Source organism: Prionailurus bengalensis, chromosome E3 (genome assembly GCF_016509475.1).
Source record: "Prionailurus bengalensis isolate Pbe53 chromosome E3, Fcat_Pben_1.1_paternal_pri, whole genome shotgun sequence".
In the NCBI taxonomy this organism is placed as follows: Eukaryota; Metazoa; Chordata; class Mammalia; order Carnivora; family Felidae; genus Prionailurus; species Prionailurus bengalensis.
The window spans coordinates 16,126,365-16,149,504 of record NC_057357.1 but is presented as its reverse complement, the minus strand read 5'-3'; the positions used below and the strand labels follow the sequence as shown (position 1 = coordinate 16,149,504).

Here is a 23,140-nt window from a genome sequence, read left to right as displayed (position 1 = left end):
CGACTGAGCCACCCAGGTGCCCCTGTGTGAGTTTTATCGTATTGCCAAGAAGTCTGGTATTTATGCTCTATGTTAATGTGTAGTTCTACCCTTTGAGCTGCCATAGATTTTTCTAAAAAGAGTTGGTTGCAGCAGTTGTTTTGCATTGGCCTTCAAGGTCGTTGGTAAGAGTATGCTTCTTAGCTCCCAGTGATTACTAATTTCTAACCAACCACTTTGCTTACATTAGAATTTTCTTGGTGGATTAGCACTGTTATTTATCTTTTAATCATTAGTAGTGCTTTTTGCCTTCAAGTCCACTTTGTATATCAGTATAGCTTTACTAGCTTTCTTTTGGTAAATGTTGCATGCTGTATTTTTTTCCGTCCTTATAATTTCTGGTTTTTTAATTTTGTCCTTGAAAGCATCGTGATGGTTGAATTTAGGTTTTTTTTCTTTAGTCTATTTTAGTATTTAAATTAGAATATTTAGTCCATTTTCATGTAATGCGATTGTCACTATATTTCGTGTTAGATCTACCATCTTTTGGTAAGTTTTCTTTTTGACTTACCAGTTTTGTTCCCTTTTCCTTTTTTCTTGCCATCTCTTGGATTATTTTTTTTTTTAATTTTTTTAATGCTTATTTATTTTTGAGAGAGAGAGAGAGAGAGACACAGTGCAAGCAGGGGAGGAGCAGATGAGAAAGGGAGACACAGAATCCAAAGCAGGCTCCAGGCTCTGAGCTGTCAGCACAGAGCCCGACGTGGGGCTCGAACTCACGGACCGCGAGATCATGACCTGAGCCAAAGTCGGAGGCTCAACCGACTGAGCCACCCAGGCGCCCCTCTTGGATTATTTATTATTTAATTATTTAATATTTTCCCTATAGTAATTGCTTAGTTACACATTCTTTCACTATTCTTTTTGTGATTATACTAGCAATTGTAATATATACCCTTGACTTACTGCAGTCTAATACAAATTATAACTTTTATCGCTTCTCCAGTAATGCTAGAACTTTAGGTACTAACTCAGTTTGTCGTTTTCCTGCTTTGTTGCATTATATAATCAGTATTTGTGTGGATTTACTTACATATTTACTGTTTCCATTACTCTTCGTCCCTTCTTGTATGTATTTCTGTGTTTCTCTTTGGGATAGGCTAATTTTTCTTCCCATTTGAAGAGTTCCCTCTGGTATTTCTTCTAATGCAAGTGGGCCCATAATGAATTGTTTCAGTTTTTGTTTGTCTGTAAATGTCTTATTCTGCCTTTATTTTTAAAGGAAATAGTCACTGAGCACCACATTCTAGGTGGGCATTTTCTTTTTACAGCACTTTTTAAGAGGTCATTCTGTTGTCTTATGGCTTTTATGGTTTCTTTGAGAATTTAGCTGTTAGTTTTATTGTTGCACCTATGAAAGCAATGTGCTTCTTTCCCACTGATTACTTTAAAAAGTTTCTCTTTGTTTTTGATTATCAACATTTTAAGTATGCTATATCTGTGTGTGTGTGTGTGTGTGTGTGTGTGTGTGTGTGTCTTTCTGCTTTTGGGTTCCCAGAATTTCTTGGATTTGTGGGTTGTCTTTTCATCAATTTTGAAATTTTCATTCTTTCCTTTTATTTATTTTTTTAATTTTGTTTTAAAGAGAGAGAGCACATGTGGGAGCAGATGAGAAGGGCAGAGGGGGAGAGAGAATCTTAAGCAGGTTGCACACTCAGCACAGAGCCTGACGAGGGGCTTGATTCATGAACCCATGAGATCATGACCTGAGCCAAAATGAAGAATTGGACAGTCGACTGACTGAGCCACCTAGGTGCCCTGGTTCTTGCTTTTAATATTGGTTCTGTCTTATTCATTCTTTTCTCTTCTTTTGAGGGACTCCAGTTACATATTTGGTAGACTTTTCCACAGTGTTCCTCATTCTCTTTACACTGCCCTCCTCCTGCCCCTGTGTTTCCTATTAGTTTTTCTCTCTGCTTCTGTATGGATGTATTTTATTGACTTGGGTTCCAGTTTCTAATCCTCTCATCTGCTAGGCCTGGTCTGTTGTTAAATCTACCTTTTGAATTCTTAATTTTAGTTATTATACTTTTCAGATCTAGCATTTCAGTTCAATTCTTATAGATTGCAATTCTCAGTTGAAATTCTTCATTTTTTTTTTTAATTTTTTTTTTTTCAACGTTTATTTATTTTTCGGACAGAGAGAGACAGAGCATGAACGGGGGAGGGGCAGAGAGAGAGGGAGACACAGAATCCGAAACAGGCTCCAGGCTCCGAGCCATCAGCCCAGAGCCTGACGCGGGGCTCGAACTCACGGACCGTGAGATCGTGACCTGGCTGAAGTCGGACGCTTAACCGACTGCGCCACCCAGGTGCCCCGAAATTCTTCATTTTTAAAGTATGTTCTTACCCTCTTTTTTCACCTATTTTAAATTTATTTTTTACCTATATTTTTAAATAGGGAATTTAAATAGCTATCATTATTTAAAAGTCTTTCTTTTTTTTTTATTGTTTATTTTATTTTTTGAGAGAGAGAGAGACAGACAGACAGAGCATGAGCGGGGAGGGGGAGAACTAGAGAGAGACAGAGACAGAGACAGAATCTGAAACAGGCTCCAGGCTCTGAGCTGTCAGCACAGAACCCTATGCAGGACTTGAACTCACAAACAGTGAGATCATGACCTGAACTGAAGTTGGACGCTTAGCCAACTGAGCCAACCCAGGTGCTCCTAAAAGTCTTTCTTTTGGGGCGCCTGGGTTGGCTCAGTTGGTTAAACATCCAGCTTCAGCTCAGGTCATGATCTCATGGTTCATGAGTTTGAGTCCTGCATCAGGTAAGCTCGTGCCCTGCTTCTCCCTTGCTCCCTCTCTCTCTTTGCATCTCTCCCTCTCTCCCTCTTTTCCTGTCTCCCTGTCTCCCTCTCTCCTTGTTCCTCTCTCCTTCTCTCCCTCTCTCCCCTCCCCCTCCTGGGATTTCTTTCTGTCTCTAAAAAATTAAAATAAAATAAAAAGTCTTTCTGTTAACTCCATTGTCTAGATCATCTGAGCATCTGTTTTTTTCTTTTTGGCTTTTAGTTAGGTAAATGCTGGGTGTTGTGAATAAAATGAAGCTCCAGATGATGCTGTTCTTTTTTTTTTTTAAGTTTATTTATTTATTTTTGAGAGAGAGAGAGAGAGCACATCCCAAGCAGGCTGTGTGCCATTGGTACAGAAATCAAGAGCTGGTCACTTAGCCAGCTGAGCCACCCAGGCACCTCAGTGCTATTGTTTTAGAGAGGAAATGTCTCCTCCCTTTTGCTAGCCAGGTAGAGTAGGGACTTATCATCTAATCCTTTTAGGGATTGAGCTAATGGTTGAGATTGTGTTGCTGGGTTGATAAGGCTAGGTTTCCTTCTGGTTTGCCTTTACCACTACCATCTGGGGCTTCCAACTGATAGTTCAGTGAATTCACAGGCATCTCTTCCCCTGGTGGTTTCTATGCTGTAATCTTTGTCTCTTGAGAACAGTGAGATTACTGAAAATTCCACTCTTTTTTTCTTTAAAGATTTTATTTTTAAGTAATCTCTACACCCAACGTGGGGCTCGAACTTACAACCCCAAATCAAGAGTTGCATGCTCTACCAACTGAGCCAGCTGGGCTCCCCTGAAAATTCCACTTTTGATTTTCAGACGTTTTCAGTTTTGTTTTGAAGTCCTCTCTGTGCAGCTGCAGAACTTGGTAAATGTCCTTAGGGAAAAACCAGCCTTGTGTTAGACCTTTCTGGCTCTTTGACTCTCCACTTTCCCTGGGATTTTGGCTCCTTGATTCTTGCCTTTGTTTCATCTCTTCCAAAAGCTCTCGTGGTTCCTCTGTCTGTAGTCTGGATTCTCAGCCTTTTACCCCAAAATCAGCAAATGTACTTGGTGAAAAAGTGGCCACAGAATGTCACTTTGTTTCTCTACCATTCGTCTCTTTTTCCAGAATCCAGAGGCTTCTAGTCTTGATTGCTTCATCTGTTTTTTGATGCCTTTAAACATTGATTTAAAAAATGTATCTAGCTTTTTTCATTCTCAGTAGGAGTGTTGGTCTGCCACAAGCTACTCCATCGTATTCAGAAAATAAATTCTCCCACTAGTAATGAAATCATGAGAAGAAATTAATCGTTTAATAATTGTTATGCTTACTTTATCACAGTGGTTCTCCAAGAGTAATCCTTAGCCACATCACCTGGGAACTTCTTAGGAATGTAGATTCTCTGGCCCTACCCCTGACCCCCTGAATCAGAAACTGTGGGTCGGGAGCCAGGAAGTACTCTGTGCTTTAACAAGTCCTCCCTGTGCTACTGATGCATGCTAAAATTTGAGAACACCTGCTTTGTAAGTTAGTAATTTTGCTGTTTAATTTTCGACTCTAACCTGCAATGGGCCCTGGAGAGTGTACATGGGACAGAAGTGAAAGAAAATGGTCTGTGCAGGTACTTTGTTGGTCTTCTGAATAAATAATTTAATAAATTTAGGAAATATGTATGGATTACTCACTCTGTTCCTGGCAGAACAGTGCTATGCTGTGTCTGTGTATGTGGAATGGCCACATAAGCAAGTTATTGTAATAGAGTGTATTATAATAGCTGTATATATAAAATGCTGTAAGAACCAGAGGGATAGAATTAATCTGTCAGTGGGCAAAAGGGAGTCAGATGCTATTTGAACAGGATGGAATTTGAAAGTGGACTACAGGAGGGTTTTCTAGGCTTGTTCATAAATAAGATGACAGTGTAATTTATTATCCAGAGCAGATGACTTTTGAGAATCAAATGGATGCCTTTTCGCTAGGACAACAGGCATAAGCCAGGACTGTTCTCATGAACTGGGAGGGAGATGTGATTATCCAGTTGATAAAGAGCAAGTGATGCTGTGAACCCATAGTTCTATGTTAACTTGTGGAAACCTCCTTTCTTTCAATTATTTGTTTACAATTACAGTTTACAATTCTTACTGGATGATTTTTATAGTTTCCTAGGACTGCTATAAACAAATGGGGTGGCTTAAAACAACAAAAATTTATTCTCTCATCATTGTGGAGGCTAGAAATCTAAAACCAAGGTGTCAGCAGGGTCGTGTTGTCTCTGAAGGCTGGAGATGCTGGCTGGTTGTCCTATAGTTCCTTGGCTTGCAGCCACATCACTGCGATCTCTGCCTCTGAGGCCATGTGGCCTCTGTGTGTATGTCTGTGTGTCTTTCAGGGCCTTTTTGTAAGGACACCAGTTATTGGATTTAGGGACCACCCTAAATCAGTAATTACATCTGCTTATTTCCAAATCAGGTTTCATTCACAGTATTGAATTCAACCTTTTTTGGGGACACAATTTAACCCACAACAGACAGTATGGTTTTAGCTTTTGAAAATTTCTGCAGATTAATTGGATTACATTTTTATTACACACAAGACACTTCTCGGAGGCTTAGAACGTAATACAGATATATAATTCATTGCACTGGCTAATAAATCTGAATAAATGCATTTTCCATCCAGGCAGTTATTTGCTTTTTGTATTTCTCTTATGATATATGTGTGTGTATCACTTTGCTCAGCCACAGCAAATGGCTGAGGGTGAAATGGCTGCAGCAAAGCTAAACTGAGATAGAACTTTGAGAAAAAACAAAGCTGTTAGTGGTTGAAAGCATGTTATGTGTTGCAGTTTGTTGCTAGTTTGAGTAGAGTTAAGCCAGAGAATGTTTGGTCATTTACTTATCGAGTAAACTCGCCTTTTGGGAAATTGGCTGCTGCCATGGAAGAGAGGATGGAGCATAGAAGGAAGTAGACCAGAGCAGCCAGTTTATTTGGTGTGCAAGTTTGAGTTGTTAGCCTGGGCAGTGGCATGCTCAGATTGGAATCATAATTTCACTTATCTGGAGAGGGTGCGACTTAATACAATAGAAGATTGTTGTCAAGAAGTCATTCTGTAAGAATGCTGCTCTGCCGGCTTTGCTCATTCCAGCAGTATAAACTCTACATTATATTTCATGGGTTTGATTACCACTTGGAATTATTTGGGCAGGCTAGTGTTTGGATGCTTTGTTTTGTTGTATTTAACATTGGAACTGTGCCACTGCTTCTCTGTGTGGTATTTACATTCATTTTGGAAGCAATGTATTTAATGATACGAAAGTTAGTGAAACTTGGATATAGATTTGAAATATTAACTCTTTGATTAAAACAGTGGTGTCTTCATAACATAAAGTGACGGACTAAAAGATGACATAAAAAGAGCACTTATAAAGAGAAAAAAAAGATTATATGTCAACTATACTTCGACTGAAAATAAAGGAGAAAAGATGACACAGAAAAATGAGGAAAAAACACAAATGGTTAAATTCTTCAAAGAAGATATGCTAATGACCAGTAAATATTAAACATGGTTTAGGAAGTGCATATTAAAACAAGAAATGATTTATTTTTTTGCCTTTCAGATGGACAAAATAAAGATTAGTAATATAGTATTTATTTATGAGTTTCCAGGAAAGTAGATTCTCTAATACACAATAGGTGGGAATGTAGATAGACACAGTCATTTTGTGAAGCCACTTTGGCAGTATATATCAAAATTTTAAATGCAGAAATCTTCACAGGCTCCTGGGTGGCTCAGTTGGTTGAGCATTAAACTCTTGATTTCAACCTCACGGTGTGGGATCAAGCCCCACATCAGGCTCCATGCTGAACGTGAAGCCTGCTTGGGATTCTCTCTGTCTCTGTCTCTCTCTCTCTTTCTCAAAAATGAATAAACTTTAATAAAAATAAATAAAAATAAAATGCAGAAGCCCTTTGACATTCTGTTTCTGTTTCTCAGAAGCTTTTCATGTTTTGTGATTTGTCTACTTGTATCCTTATCCTGCATACCAGAGATTTACAGTTTCTTTTTATTCATATAATTTTAAATATGATAAAATACTTCATTGTCCTATTTTCTTAAAATATTTGCCTATTTTCTTTTTTTAAATATTTATTTTGAGAGAGAGAGAGAGAGAAGGAAAAGAGAATCGCAAGCAGGCTCTGCACTGTCAGCACAGAGCCCAGTGTCGGGCTCAATCTCACGAACTGTGAGGCCATGACCTAAGCTAAAATCAAGAGTTGGATGCTTAACAGACTGAGCCACCCAGGTGCCCTTGCCTTTCCATTTTCTAAGTGGGCCTTTTAAAAACTAGATAGAAGTTTAAATTTGTGTATTTGAATCTTTTTCTTTTTAAAATTTTGCTTCAGTTTTTAAGCTTAAATAGCCCTTAGTCCTTTAAAAGTTTCGTAAGGTGCGATTAAGTCAGTTAAGTGTCTGACTCTTGATTTTGGCTCAGGTCATGATCTCATGGTTCATGAGTTGGAGCCCCGCATAGGGCTCTGTGCTGACAGTGCGGAGCCTGCTTGGGATTCTCTCTACCGCTCTCTCTGCCCCTCCCCTGTGTGCTTGCACACTCTCTCTCTCCCAAAATAATTAAATAAAATAAACTTTAAAAAAACGTCTTTTGATGGGGCGCCTGGGTGGCGCAGTTGGTTAAGCGTCCGACTTCAGCCAGGTCACGATCTCGAGGTCCAGGAGTTCGAGCCCCGAGTCGGGCTCTGGGCTGATGGCTCAGAGCCTGGAGCCTGTTTCGGATTCTGTGTCTCCCTCTCTCTCTGCCCCTCCCCCGTTCATGCTCTGTCTCTCTCTGTCCCAAAAATAAATAAACGTTGAAAAAAAAAAAAAGTCTTTTGAGATTTTATTGTCATTTGTAGTAAACTTGAAATGTTTTTAAACATTTGCCATTTATATATTTAATTTCCTCAGTAAAAATTGGTATGCCTTACCTTACCAGCTACTTTAGCTTTTTTTAGTTCTCAATATTTATTGTAAATCACGTAATTTTACTATTAAAGTATTTCCTGGGTGGTTTTACATTTTGATACTATTGTGAATGGGATCTTTTTATATTTACAAACTTGTTATTGTTAGACTATTTTAAGAGTTCCATTGATTTCATTTACACATATTTAGCTTGCTTTACATAAATACAAATTTTTATGTGATTTTGTAATTCTAAAATTAATTATTTCCTCATTGTTCATAGTGTTTTAAATTCTTCTTTCAGGCCTTCTAGATATATAGTTATATTTCCCATACTGCATAGCAGGTGCCAAAATGACTGAAACTTTACTTTTACTTTTGTAAAGTGCCTGTCATAGAGTGTAAATCAGTGTATAATTATTTGTTAAATAACTGAGTGATGAGTAGAGAAAGCACTACAAGAATATAGTGAATGTCTCTGGGTGATGTTTTGACTTTCTTTCTACTTTATTTTCTACTTGTCTATATATATCAGGTTTTATAGAGTAAGCATCTTATACTTCCATAAGTGGAGAAAATCAAATTTCAGGAAAAAAGCTTAGCTATTAGTTTTATTTCTTAACTGAGGTCAAAGGACAGTGTATCATTTTAGTAGAGTTGATTGGAAGTTTCTTGTAAATTGCGGCCTAGAGGAACTGAACTATGAGAACATAGTACTGAACCCAAGAACAGGAAGTAGGACTCTCATAAGGAAAATAGTGGGAAGCTACTCAGATCCACAAAATGTTTTTTTTGTTTTTGCTGATTTTATGAGATCAATCTGGCTTTATGCAGAGTCTTAAGGAAGAACACACCTAACTCTGGGATTTGTACTCCTCTGTCCTTTTTTTTAGTGTACCTCAACCCAGATTGAATACTAGCCTGGGGGCAGAACTCACAGGGCTCTCCATTGTCTCAGCAGTAGAGATCATTTTTACTGTCTTCTCTAATGTAGTGGGCCAATTGAATTATGCATTTTTTATGCCCAGGTTGCTCAATAAAAGCCTGCTTATTTGAGTGCAGTACTCAAACAGGATCTGGATATGTCCCTCTGGCCTTCCTCTTCGGTGCAATGGTGGTGGCAGCTTGCCTCTGGATTATGGCTCCACTGATTAGGGAGAGAGAGGTCTTTCTGTGCAGGAAAGACAGAATGGAGTCTCAGGCGGTTGATCCCCGTATGTTTCTCCCTAACTGAAGGGGATATGCTGTTTATATGTCTCTGATGTCTAATGTAGGTGTGTTGACGGTACCTGCTTTGCCCCACTGAAACAGAGCTATCATCACCTCTACATAGCCTTTCAAATCATGGCATGCACTTCTGGCAGTTCACTTGCTCTCTTTGTTTTCCATATTTAGAAATAACCTGAGTTATCACTGTTTAACTGTCTCATATACAGTGGTTCAGTCATACGTGTTGTCATTTAAAATTTAAGTGGAATTTTTTAAACCTCTCTTATTCGAAATGACAGAGTAACAGGAAGTTGCAAAGATAATACAGAGAGGCCCTATGTACTCTTTGCCCAGTTTTCCCCAAAGGCTACATTTTACATAACTATAGTATACTCTCAGAACCAAGAAATTGACATCTGCCATGTGTGTGTATAGCAGTTTTGTGTCACGGTCAAGATAGGGGACTATTCTGTAACCACTAAGAGCTCCCTCATGCCACCCCTTTATAATCATACCCTATGTCACTAGTCCCCAGCACTCCCCCCAAGTTTGGTAATTTGATGGGATTCATAGGACTCCTGTTCTCCTGGTGATGTTTTTATAGCCAGGTGAGAGGATACAAAACAGGACCAATAAAGGAAAACAGTGCACTGAGCAGAGTTTGGAGGATACCAGGCCTGAGTCTTCTCATGAGTCTTCTCCCAGTGGTGCATTTGATCCCCCAGCAACAAATTGTAGCAACACGTGTGAGGTATTTTCTGTTAAGGAAACTCATTTATGCCTTGAATTCCAGGGTTTTTATTGAAGTTTGGTCACATAGGCACAAGTGCCTTCTCAGTATGACCACAGTTAATGCAACTCCAGACCCCCCAGAATGAAAGCAGGTGTTCACCATACATCACACTATTTGCGCAGACTGTCTAAAGTGTGGTTCAAAGCTCCAAGCGTACAAAACATAATGACACTCATGACATAAAGACATAAAGACTTCCATTCCCAGAAGCTGACCATGAGCCAGTACACAAGCAGGCCCTTCTGAGAATGTGCACGATTTTTGAGCAACTCAGGCCTGCTTGGTTAACTCTTTCCTTACCCCGCCTTGTTCAATATAGGTAGGATATAGAGAAATAATGCCAGCGTGGAGGTGAGAGTTGGGGATTTGGGGGAGGTACTACTTTAGATAGAGTAACCAGGGAAAGTCTTCCTGACAGTGCGATGTGAAAGCTAAGACCTACAGTAGGAGAGAATAATCACCATGTGAACAGCAGGGCACACAGCCCTGGGCAGCATTAGAACACATGTGCAAAGGCTCCCAAAAAGAGATGTGGAAAAGAGGCCTGTTAGTTTTCTGTTGTTGCCATAACAAATCGCCACAAATTTAGCAGCTTAAAACAATACCCGTTTATTATCCCCAAATTCTGTAAAGCAGAAGTCCTGCCTGGCTCAGCTGGGTACTCGTACTCTGTTAAGGATCTCAAGAGGTCAAAATAAAGGAGTCAGCCAGCCTGGGCTCTTTTCTAGAGGCTGTGGGGAAAATCTGCTTCCAGACATACTCATGCTGGCAGAATTTAGTTCATTTTGGTTATAGGACTGAGGTCATTCTCAGCTTCTAGAAGCCACCCACATTCCTTGGCTTATAGTCGCTCCACCTTCAAAGCCAATATTGAATCTCCGTGACTTCCATCCTGCCCTCCTCTGTTGAGTTTTACAGGCATACCTTGCTTTATTGCACTTTGCTTTATTGAGCTTCACAGATACCGCATTTTTTCACAAATTGAAGGTTTGTGTGGCAACCCTGCATTGAGCAAATCTGTCCGCGCCATTTTGCCAACAGCATTTGCTCACTTCCGTGTTTCTGTGTCACAAAATCTGGTAATTCTGGCAATATTTCGAACGTTTTCATTATTATTTGTTATGGTATCTATGATCAGTGATTACAATTCACTGAAACCTCAGATGGTAATTCGCATTTTTTAGCAATAAAGCATTTTTAATTTTAATTTTTATTATTTTTTATGTTAAGAATTACTTTAAGTACATAAAATGCAGCAATTTTAAGTCTACAATTAAAATAACTATACGTCAGTAAAACTACCACTCAGATACTGAACATTTTACATATGAATGCCATGTTATTTACCACATAAAGCTTAAATCCTACAGTTTTATACTTTGTTATAGCTAAAACTCTGATAAAAACGTTGCTCCTACTTCAATTTCTAGGACTTTGTTTCTTTGCTGTTTTTCACACTTCCTCTCCAATCCATAAAACTGGTGTATTCTAATTTACCTGTAACCTTATCACAGTGTCAAATTTGCATTTTTAATTTTTAGAATTGAACACTAAATGGACTACAGTATAGTGTAAACCTAACTTATATATACACTGGGAAACCAAAAAATTTATTTGACTCACTTTATTGTGACATTTGCGTTATTGTGTGGTCTGGGCCTCAACCTGCAATATCTCCAAGATATGTATTTTAAAAACAACTTTATTGAAGTATAATTCACATACCATAGAATTCACCCATTTAAAGGTTAAACAGTTCAGTGGCAACCATCATGACATCCAACTTGAGAACATTTTCATCCTCTCAAAAAGAAACCTCATACTCTTCAGCTATCTCCTTTATTCCCAGCCTCTCCCCCTTAGTCCTAAGCAACTGTAATCTATTTTCTGTCTCTGTAGATTTCCCCATACTGAACATTCATATGAAGGGGATTATATAATACGTGGCCTTTTATGACTGGATTCTTTCACTTAGCAAAACGTTTTCAAGGTTGATCGTGTTGTGACATGTATCAGTATTTAATTCCTTTTTATGGTCAAATACTCCATTGTATCGATATACTACAATTTCTTTATCATTCATCCCCTTTTGGCTATTATGGATAATGTTTTAAACACTTGTGTACAAGTTTCTGTGTGGACATATGTTTTCATCTCTGTGTGTGTGTGTGTGTGTGTGTGTGTGTGTGTGTGTGTATACACACACACATACCTTGGAGTGGAATTGCTGGGTCATATGGTAACTCTCTGTTTAATTGCTTGAGGAGCTGTCAGACTGTTTCCAAAAGCAACTGCACTGTTTTACATTCCAGGCAGCCCTATATGAGCGTTCTCAACATCCTCGCTAACACTTGTTATTATCTGACTTTTTTTTTTCATCATAGCCATCCTACTGGATGTGAAGTGGTATCTCATTGTGGTTTCGATGTGCATTTCCCTGATTAGTGATGTTGAGCATCTTTTCACATGTTAGTTGGATATTTGTATATCTTCCTTGGAGAATTATCTATTCAAGTCCTTTGCTAATTTTTCATTAGATTATTTGTTTTTGTTGTTGTTGAGCTATAGGAATTCTTTATATATTCTGAATATTAATCCCTTAGCAGATACATGGCTTGCAAAAATTTTCTCTCATTCCATACATGTTGCCTTCTCACTCTGTGGGCTGTTTACTTTTCCATGCAGAACATTTTAGGTTTGATACAGTCACATTTGTCTGGTTTTCCTTTTGTGGCTTGTGCTGTTTTTGGTGTCATAGCCAAGAAACTATTATCAAATCCAATGTCATGAAGTTTTTTCCCTCTGGTTTCTTCTATTATAGTTTCAAGTGTTACATTTAGGCCTTTAATCCAATATTAGTTCTTTCTTAAAGTGTTCTATGTATTATTGAGAGGGAAATAAGAAATGTTTTCTTTTGTATGACTGTGTCAAGAACTTGTTTGCTTTACTTTTTTTTTTTTAAGATTTTTATTTTAAATAATCTCTGCACCCAGTGTGGGGTTCAAGCCCATAAACCCAAGATCAAGAGTTGCATGCTCTACTAATTGAGGCAGCCTTGTGTCCCAGGAACTTGCTGTATTTAAACTCTTTCCCTCCCTCACAGCCTTCCTTCCCTCCCTAATAGCTTGAAGATTATGGACTCGCTCATATTTTTGTTCTCAATTCCTGTGCCGATAGAAGAATGATAGTGCAACAACACTTTCTTGTTTATACTTGATTAGCAGAAAGAAGATGAGCCTGAAGTCTGAACGCCGTGGAATTCACGTGGATCAGTCGGAGCTCCTATGCAAGAAAGGATGTGGTTACTATGGCAACCCTGCTTGGCAGGGTTTCTGCTCCAAGTGCTGGAGGGAAGAGTACCACAAAGCCAGGCAGAAGCAGATTCAGGAGGATTGGGAACTGGCAGAGCGGTAAAAGGACTTACCTAGGGGTGGTTTAACAGCGATACAGTTAGAGATATAGCTCAGTCATTGTCAAAATCCATTTTTCTCCCTTGTTGTGAGCTATCAGCAAGTCAGCTTAGTATTAGAAGTGAATTTTTTCTCTTCTTCTCAGTCAACATTTAATGAATAGCTTTCAGTGATTTCTTCATTTTATCTTTGTCTTGTAATTATTTTGTGTTTAGAGTGTGTTAGACTGAGTTCTTTTAGATAGATAAAATAGACTTCTCAGAGAAGAAGAATGGAGATACACAGATTTCATGGTGAACATTAAATGCAGTAGTCTAGCTGATGTACCAAGCACGTGGCTGTCATCAGGCATCATTTTTTTCATTCTTTTTTTTTTAATTTTTTAAAAATATTTTTGTTTATTTTTGAGTCAGAGACAGAGTATGAGCAGGGGAGGGGCAGAGAGAGAGGGAGACACAGAATCTGAAGCAGGCTTCAGGCTCTGAGCTGTCAGCACAGAGCCCGATGCGAGGCTCAAACTCACAGACTGTGAGATCATGACCTGAGACGAAGTCGGACGCCCAACAGACTGAGCCACCCAGACACCCCTCAGTTTTTTCATTCTTAAAATACATCCAGGATAGCTCCTGCCATGGTGATAAACACATAATAGTAAAAACTTTTTTGATTTGTATATAGAGCGTGTGCATTTTGGAAATTTAACTGTTTCTTAAAAATGAGGTTTGTTAGTCCAAAGTAGTTTATATTATCCAGAAATATGATTATGATAAAAACTAAAAGACTGGTGAGTATAGAGATGAATAAAATGCCATGAATGATGTTAATCTCTTGCCAAAACATCCTAGAAACAGTAAAAATTCTCCATAAAAGAATGTCAGACTGAACTCTGACATCTTTTGCTAGTTTTTTAATACCTAATCATCCATATTTGTTGAGTGACTACTTTTCTAGCATCTGTGGTGAACTTGGAGAATTATAATGCATACTCACTGCTTTCAGTAACTCTATGGTCCAAAAGAGAAAATATAGACATAGAACATTAAGTATTTGCTCAGATTTCCCACTGCACTCCTGAACATCTCAGTAGCTGATCCTGTTTCATGAAGAAAGCAGCTTTCTCCCCTCTCCACAGCAAAATGTACTCCTATCTTGATGCTGACTTCTATTTTGTCTCGGAGAGAGGTGTGTCCTTATTCCATTCTCAGACTAACACTTCTACCTATGACTTCATGGCTATTTTTTTCTGCTTTCCTTTATGACCTTGCTTGAGTCTTATTACAGCACTCCTTCTCAAATTTGAACAAGCATGAGAATCACTTATCAAAACAGGGATCACTGGACCTCATTTTGGAGTCTCTGACTTTAGTAGGGTGGGAGTGAGGTCTGGGAATTTGCATTTCTAGCAAGTTCCCAGGTGATGCTGCTGGGCTCAACATACAGAACCATTGTTCTATAGATAGCTCTTTAGATTTATTATAAATACCTCAAATACGTTGGACCTGGTCCAAGGTCAAATTTATTTCTTTTATTTACTCAATCCCAACATTTCCTCCTACCCTTCTTCTGTATCAGTTAATGACATCACTATTTTATTCAGTTAGCTAAAAAATATTGGGAGTCATTCTTTTTTTTTTTTCAATATATGGAGTTTATTGTCAAATTGGTTTCCATACAACACCCAGTGCTCATCCCAAAAGGTGCCCTCCTCAATACCCATCACCCACCCTCCCCTTCCTCCCACCCCCCATCAACCCTCAGTTTGTTCTCAGTTTTTAAGAGTCTCTTATGCTTTGGCTCTCTCGCACTCTAACCTCTTTTTTTTTTTTTTTCCCTTCCCCTCCCCCATGGGTTTCTGTTAAGTTTCTCAGGATCCACATAAGAGTGAAACCATATGGTATCTGTCTTTCTCTGTATGGCTTATTTCACTTAGCATCACACTCTCCAGTTCCATCCATGTTGCTATAAAGGGCCATATTTCATTCTTTCTCATTGCCACGTAGTACTCCATTGTGTATATAAACCACAATTTCTTTATCCATTCATCAGTTGATGGACATTTAGGCTCTTTCCATCATTTGGCTATTGTTGAGAGTGCTGCTATAAACATTGGGGTACAAGTGGCCCTATGCATCAGTATTCCTGTATCCCTTGGGTAAATTCCTAGCAGTGCTATTGCTGGGTCATAGGGTAGGTCTATTTTTAATTTTTTGAGGAACCTCCACACTGTTTTCCAGAGCGGCTGCACCAATTTGCATTCCCACCAACAGTGCAAGAGGGTTCCCGTTTCTTTGGGAGTCATTCTTAATTTCTCCTTTACACCACTTATCTGACCAATAAATAGAATTTACTCCAGCTCAAAGAAGTTTCTTGAATTTCATCCTTTCTTAGTTTCCAGATCTATATTTTCTCACTTAAATCTTTGTATAATATATTCTTAATTATTGCCCCTCAAGTTATCACATAGCAACCTGCATTATTTTTTTAAAGTACAGATCTGATGATGGTCATTTATTGGATTTACAGTTTTTCTTGGTTCCCCACTACATGATAAAATGTAGGATTATAATGGGCTCAGTAGTCAAGGTTTCTTAACCACCTGGTCACACCGGTGACTACGCTGATCTTGATCTGCAAAGGAAACCACATGCCTTCACATTTGTAGTTCCCTCTTCCTGGAATGCCCTTTCACTCAGTGGAACCCTATTCACCTCTTAAGACCGGTGTAAATAGCACCACTGTAAAACCTTCTTTGTCTCCTCCAGCAGATTAAGTTGTTCTTTCCTATGTTCTCATAGCAATTAGGTTTTACTCTCTACTGTAGGAACTATCACATTATATACTTATCTTTTTCCTTTTCAACCTTGAGCTTGTTAGGGAAAAGTAGACTAGAGTTCCTTTTATGTAACCTTAGTATATTGTTAAATGAATATGATCTATGGAGAAGGTTCCTTTTGAAGTCTAGGAGTGTGTGGGATAGTTTCATTCAGGCACTTCAGACCTATTTGATATGTTTAGCCTCCATTTCTAAAAATTCAAGATCTCCCTGCAATTCATTGAGTAATAGCTTCAGATACAAGGAAAACTTGGAGGATGTCTGGCTCATTCTTAATCTCTCTTGAATTGCAGACTTCAGCGGGAGGAGGAAGAGGCCTTTGCCAGCAGTCAGAGCAGCCAGGGGGCCCAATCCCTCACATTTTCCAAGTTTGAAGAAAAAAAAACCAATGAGAAGACCCGCAAGGTTACCACAGTGAAGAAATTCTTCAGTGCTTCATCCAGGGTTGGATCAAAGAAGGGTAATTTTCCTTTTTCCTTCTGTGCTCAGATGAGATACAGAGTAGACCCACAGTGCATGTGGGCTCTGCTTTTTAATTTCTGTAAGTTGTTCAGTGGACATCAACCCATATGTGAAACCAAAATTGGGTTTAAGGGTCACACAATATATGAAACCAAAAATCTCTTTGGTTGGAGGACATTGTGTGTTAGAGAAACCTGTTTATTACTCTATAGGAGGAATGAAGAAAATTGAAATGGGTAGTTTTGTTTATAAAATTTATTCCCATCCAAATGGCTATCTTTTTGGATGTTTTATTTTTTGGATTCTGGCTTATTCTGCTTTGGATAATATCCTCACTTAACCATATCTTGTCAGAACTGACTATTTCTAGGCTTAAATTCATCTAAGAAAGAGGTTTTCTGAGAGTTTGAGAGACAGCTTGCATCTTGAAGAAATATATAGAGAATATAAAGGAGAAGGTTTGCTTTAGGCACTTGGAGGGGTGAAAGTAACCCATAGAAGGCATTTTCTGGTGCATGATTTGTATGTACATTATCTTTTTCATCCACTTCTTAAAATGCTGTATACCCCGCAAAAGGATTGTTGCTAAAGTTACACATGTTCTACCAGTCAGCAGACAGGCTAGTTGAAGTGGCCTAACTGGAAGCAAGAAAGAATGTCTGTTGTCAGCTTTGTCTTTGAACCTTTATGTTGGTAATCAGAGTTATGCAGTAAATTTGAAATGGTGATGGAGACAAGACTGATGCTATCTGAAGAGATGTTCTCTTGGACAAACCCTGCCATCTGGGGTAATTGTCAGGAGGTTTGTTGTCTGCCTAAAGGCAGGGAAATGAGTAATAATATCACACCTTAAGATCTTTGCTGGCCTTGAGTGCCTGGGTGGCTTAGTCGGTTAAGCCTCAGACTTTGGCTCAGGTCACAATCTCACAGTTCATGTGTTCGAGCCCCAGTCTGGGCTCTGCACTGACGGTGCGGAGCCTGCTTGGGATTCTCTTTCTCTCCCTCTCTGCCCCTTCTGTGCTCTCTCTGTCTCTCTCAAAATAAATAAATAAACTTAAAAAAAAAAAAAGAACTTTGCTTGTCTTTCAGATTTAATGGCGTTGTTTGTTTTATTAAAAGAAAAGGTTGCTGGGGTGCCTGGGTAGCTTAGTCGTTGAGCATCTGACTTTGGCTCAGGTCATCTCACGGTTAGTGAGTTCAAGCCCGCGTTGGGCTTTGTTCTCTTAGTGTGGAGCCTGCTTTGGATTCTCTGTCTCCCTCCCTCTCTGCCTCCCCCTGCCCCCAAAATAAAGAAACATTAAACATTTTTTTTAAAAAGAAGGAAAGGTTGCTTATTACCAAAAACACAGCACTTCTCTTTAATAAAAGCAAATCTTTAAATAGTCTTTCTGTTCACATGATTAATTTGAAATTGTTTCTTGGTCGGCTGTCACTATAGCAATTTTCTCTATTGTAATTAGAATGGGAATAATCAGGACCTATTAGAGATTAAATGAAGAACGTATTTGACTCATGCTTTATTTATTAGGAGGTAGTATAGTATGGTGGTTAAGAGCATAAACTTTGGAGTCACCCTTTTTTGCGTTTCAGCTTTGTGACTTACTAGCTGTTGTGACCTTGAGCAAGCTAATTTCTTTAAGCTCTGTCTATTCTGAGGGACAGTAATACCTATTATAGGCACGTCTTCAGAATTAAAGAAGCTGATCCAATTAGAAGAGTTCAGCACAGTGCCTGACACACTAAGTCTCCAATAAATGTTAGCTAGTTGAAAATACACATTGTTTGGGGCACCTGGGTGGTTCAGTCGGTTGAGCGACCGACTTTGGCTCAGGTCATGATCTCACGGTTTGTGAGTTCGAGCCCTGTGTCGGGCTCTGTGCTGACAGCTCAGAGCCTGGAACCTGCTTCACATTCTGTCTCCCTCTCTCTCTGCCCCTCCCCTCTCATTCTCTGTCTCTCTCTGTTTCACAAATAAACATTAAAAAAGAAAAAAAAAATACACATTGTTTTTCTGATTGAGTAATCTCTACTAGTAAGGAGCTCAAGGGTATTGATCAAAACCATTCATTCCTATTTAGCTTAAATTTTGTTTTTTGCTTTGGGAAAGTCTCATTAACCTTATGAATTTATGATATAGAGTGAAATGGTAAACTATGACAGCAGATGAAATAGTAAAGAAGTTCTAAAGCCATTGGCTCTAACTGCCTCATTTTACAAATGACAGACAGTATGAAAGCCCATAAAATATTAGCCCAGCTTACTCAAGGTCCTGTAATATGTTGATATATGAGAACTCAAGTCTCCTGGTTCCATTTTTTTTCCCATTATATCCCTTGATCTCTAGTATATGTATGTGCATGTATATCTACATCTGTATGTATAGCTACGGATAGATATTTAATGAGGTTTCTGTTACTGAAGAACTTAATAGTCCTACACGTTCAGTGACTCTCCTTGACACTTTTAAAAAAATTGTATCCTAAGAGTGTGTAAAATGTGCATTATTTTATGAAAGAAGATTTGTACTTTATTATTTTTTTTTAAGTTTATTTATTTTGCAAGAGAGAGCACAAGTTGGGGAGGAACAGAGAGGGAGAGAGAGAATCTGCACTGAAAGTGCACAGCCCAGTGAGGGGCTCGAACTCATGAACCGTGAGATCATGACCTGAGCCGAAATCAAGAGTTCAGACGCTTAGCCGACTGAGCCGTCCAGGCACCCTGATGATTTGTACTTTAAAAGAAACAATCCCAAGTTATTTTATTTAAAAAAAATATTTAGCCAGTATACTTCTTAGCTTCTTTTCACATGATAGATTCTTACCTTAGATTTTTAATCTTTAGTTGTTTCTGGTCTGTAGAAAGCATATGGGGATAAAGACCTCAAAGTATTGAAAAAAGATTAGTGTGTATGTATTACAAAAGAAGATCCTGTTTGATCTTCTGTTTCACAGACTGCTTACATAACTTTGCCAGATGAACTTTGCATTTCAGACTGATTATTTGGGCTTGCATGTGGATAAGGTTAGCCTATTACTAAATGTGGTTTTAATTTATTGAGTCTCTACTAAAATAGACCTTTTGTGTTCTGTATTCTTTATTTTACTTCATTAATACACAATGCCTTTGCTCTTGATATTTTTCTTGCTTCCATTGGTGGCATGAAAGAAAGCTCTTAAACCAAGGAAGGTTGGTTGTAAACAGAACATAAATATAGCCTTCTAAGGGATTTGAAGAATATTTAATATCCTGTTAAGAGTTGGGTTGCCCTTCAGAGAAAGTTAATGGAATAGCTTGACTGTAAAGACTCAAAGTTTATTTAGAGTTTTAAAATCTCTAAAGTAAGATTGAGTGAGCTATATTATAGCTTACACAATAAAACATAGTTGGTTGGCCAAGTTGAAATACTTGCTCACACATTTTAAAAGTCCTTTTTTTGGAGAGCTCAACTAGAGGTTGTTGCCCTGAGTAGAATCTTGTGCACGTCTTTCACAAACTAATCTAAAGGCAGTGCTCATAGGAAGAATATCTTTTCCATTTTTGAACAGAAACATACCAATTTTTCCACCCAGACCTTAGATTCTAAATATTAATCTTCACTAAAGTGAACTTGAGGGTTCCTTGGAGAAAAGACTGATTCTGGAGCTGGAGCAGGGGGCCGCCCAAAATTTGGGGACATGTAAAAGACCCAGCAGCCATCTTCTGTGGATTTCCACTGGTCAAATTTGAGTATTAAGTAAGGACAATAAATGGAGTATACCTGAATAAAGTAATCCACTAGTCCTTTCAACTAATAAAATAGATAAATGATTAAATAAAAGAGAAGAGATAACTCTTTTTTACCATAGAATGTTGACTAATAAATGTGGAAGGAGAGATGGAGATAAGAAATCACCATTTTGCAGTCATCATACTAAGAATTGATTCAGGCAGATTTCACCAGTGAATGTTAAATCTGAGGTGAGAGAAGTTTTCTGAGGAACAAATTATGAGCATAATCTCAAATTAAGTCCCACAGCTAATTTTTTTTTTTTTTTCAACGTTTATTTATTTTTGGGACAGAGAGAGACAGAGCATGAACGGGGGAGGGGCAGAGAGAGGGAGACACAGAATCGGAAACAGGCTCCAGGCTCTGAGCCATCAGCCCAGAGCCCGACGCGGGGCTCGAACTCACGGACCGCGAGATCGTGACCTGGCTGAAGTCGGACGCTTAACCGACTGCGCCACCCAGGCGCCCCACAGCTAATTTATTAATTACAAATAGAGAAATGGCAACTATGTAATGATGGGAAATGGACCTTATGTGCCTCCAGATATCCTTTGAGAAGAACATACCATGAATTATGTTAATACTTAAGCTGAAATTTATAACCTGAATCCAGTCATGAGGAAAGGAAAGAGAAACACAAACTGAGGGGCATTCAATAAAATGACTTGCCTTTTTATTCTTTAAAATTGTCAATATTACAAAAACAAAGGAAGGCTGGGAGCCCTTAGAGGTTAAAGGGAGACTATGCGTGACCGCCAAACGAAGATGTGACCCTCCATTGGATCCTATGTAAGAAAAAAATCCACACACTTTTTTTAGTAACTGTACTATAGTTATGTAAAAGCATATCCTTGTTAGGAAACGCTCATATTAAGAGATAAAGAGCATGGGGGGTGGGAGGGAGGGGAGGGTGAGTGATGGGTATTGAAGAGGGCATCTTTTTGGATCAGCACTTGGTGTTGTATGGAAACCAATTTGACAATAAATTTCATATATTAAAAAAAAGAGATACAGAGCATGCTATATACAATCCACCTGAAAATTTAGAAAAAATAATAGAAATGTAGCAAAAGGTTACAATTTCATGAATCTGAGTTAAAGGTATAAAGAAATTATTTGTAACAATCTGGCAGCTTTTCTGTAAATTTGAGGTTATTTCAAAATAAGTTAAAAATAAAACTATAATCCTCCAGCATTCAGTGCTGTCTCAAGATGTCCCAGATGCTAGTTAAATAGAAGCATAGTGTTGATTACATAATCTGAAAGATCACTAATAAATTGCTACTTTAATCATGAGGGCCTGTTTGGCACTTAGATGAAACTGAAGTAATGATTCCCCAAGTTGAATTTAGAACTGATTTTATAATCGTGCCTGTTTTCTGATTTTCATGATAAGGATTATGAGAAATTGTTTCCCCATTATCGCATATTTAGTGTCTTTTATTCTTTGGCACCAACTGGGTGTCCCAACAATTCAGTTCTTTTTCTGACACTACCCAGAGTCAGCACAAAACCCACAGGTTAAGGGCTCAGTTCCACAAGACTATCTCCACCCTAAGAGGCCAGCTGCAGCCCCCATGAGTTGGGCACCCATACTCCTGACCAGCCATCTAGAAGTTGGGGATTCCCACAGGCCTCTTCTCAGATTTGACAATTTGTTATAATGACTCACAGAACTCAGGAAAACACTTCATTAATGCTTATGATGTATTACAAAGACTACAACACAGGGCTAGCCAAATGGAAGAGTTGCATAGGGCAGGGTATAGGGGAGCGGGCACCAAGCTGCCATGCCCTCTCTGGGTGTGCCATACAGCCAGCACCTCGTTGTGTTCACCAATGTGGAAACTCCCCAGACCTAATCCTTCAGGAATTTTTATGGCAACTTCATTTCATAGGCATAGTTGATTAAATCGTTGGCTGTTGGTGATCAAAAATGTCCATCCCCTCTGCATTCTGAAAGTCAAAAGTCAGGGGGTGGGTGGGACTGAAAGTTTCGAAGCTCTAATTGCAGAGTTGGCTCCTCTGGTTCCTATAATATTCTGCTGAGTTGCCCCTGTTGATTTTTTTTTTTTTAATAATCTGAGAAACATGGGATTTTTCAGTAAAATTTTTAACATTGAGATAGAAAATGTCTTTCGTCCTAGAAATGGTGTTAATCATCTTTACTACATGATCATGTCCTTTTTTGATAACTGGCATATTCAGATTGTCTTTACTCTTTCATACCTATTCTTCAAACAAATTTAGTGAAGATTTTGCTTTTACAGGTTTACTTTATATACCAAAGACTTAACTGGATTTAGTGTGATCTGCCTTTGCAGGCAGCTTTATGTAGTAGATACTGAATTGCTACTCAATGATTTGCTTAAAAAGGAATAAATAGACACTGTAATAATAGTAGGGACGTTATGGTGTGGTTGTAAAGAACCTGGGCTTGGAAATTAAGCAGATCTGGTCTCAGATTTCAGCTTTTCCTCTACTTGTGTGACTTGAGGCATATAAGTGACTTAACTTCTCTAACCTCAGTGTGTATGTGGCTTAAAATGGTAGATATTATTATTTCATATGATTTCAGGAATCTAAATTTTTCAGGACTAATGAGAATATATAGTAAAGCACAGTGTCTGCAATATGGAAAATTCTTGAAAGAGCTGTAAATATCGCCAATATAATTCAAAAGCATATGTTATTCTGCTAGGAAGACTTTTTTTTATTATTGTTTTTAGTTTTTATTTAAACTCCAGTTAGATAACATACAGTACAATAATATTGGTTTCCGATGTACAATATAGTGATTCAATACTCCCATACAACACCTGGTGCTCATCACGACAAGTGCACTTCTTAATCCCATCACCTATTTAACCCATCCCATCCCCCACATCCCCCCTG

General features: G+C 38.5%; 1 protein-coding gene across 4 annotated transcripts in view; it reads left to right on the top strand.

Annotated features, from left to right (window-relative positions):
- RABGEF1 (RAB guanine nucleotide exchange factor 1) overlaps nt 1-23,140 on the top strand; it is a 62,168-nt gene that overhangs the window by 6,789 nt on the left and 32,239 nt on the right. For 2 of the 4 annotated variants that reach the window (XM_043559883.1, XM_043559886.1), the window contains exons 2-3: nt 12,996-13,184; nt 16,311-16,477. In XM_043559883.1, the coding sequence (XP_043415818.1) occupies nt 13,006-13,184; nt 16,311-16,477 (346 nt within the window). In that variant the 5' untranslated portion in view covers nt 12,996-13,005. The remainder of the gene's footprint in view (nt 1-12,995; nt 13,185-16,310; nt 16,478-23,140) is intronic. The other 2 variants (XM_043559887.1, XM_043559884.1) reach the window with 1 other exon arrangement.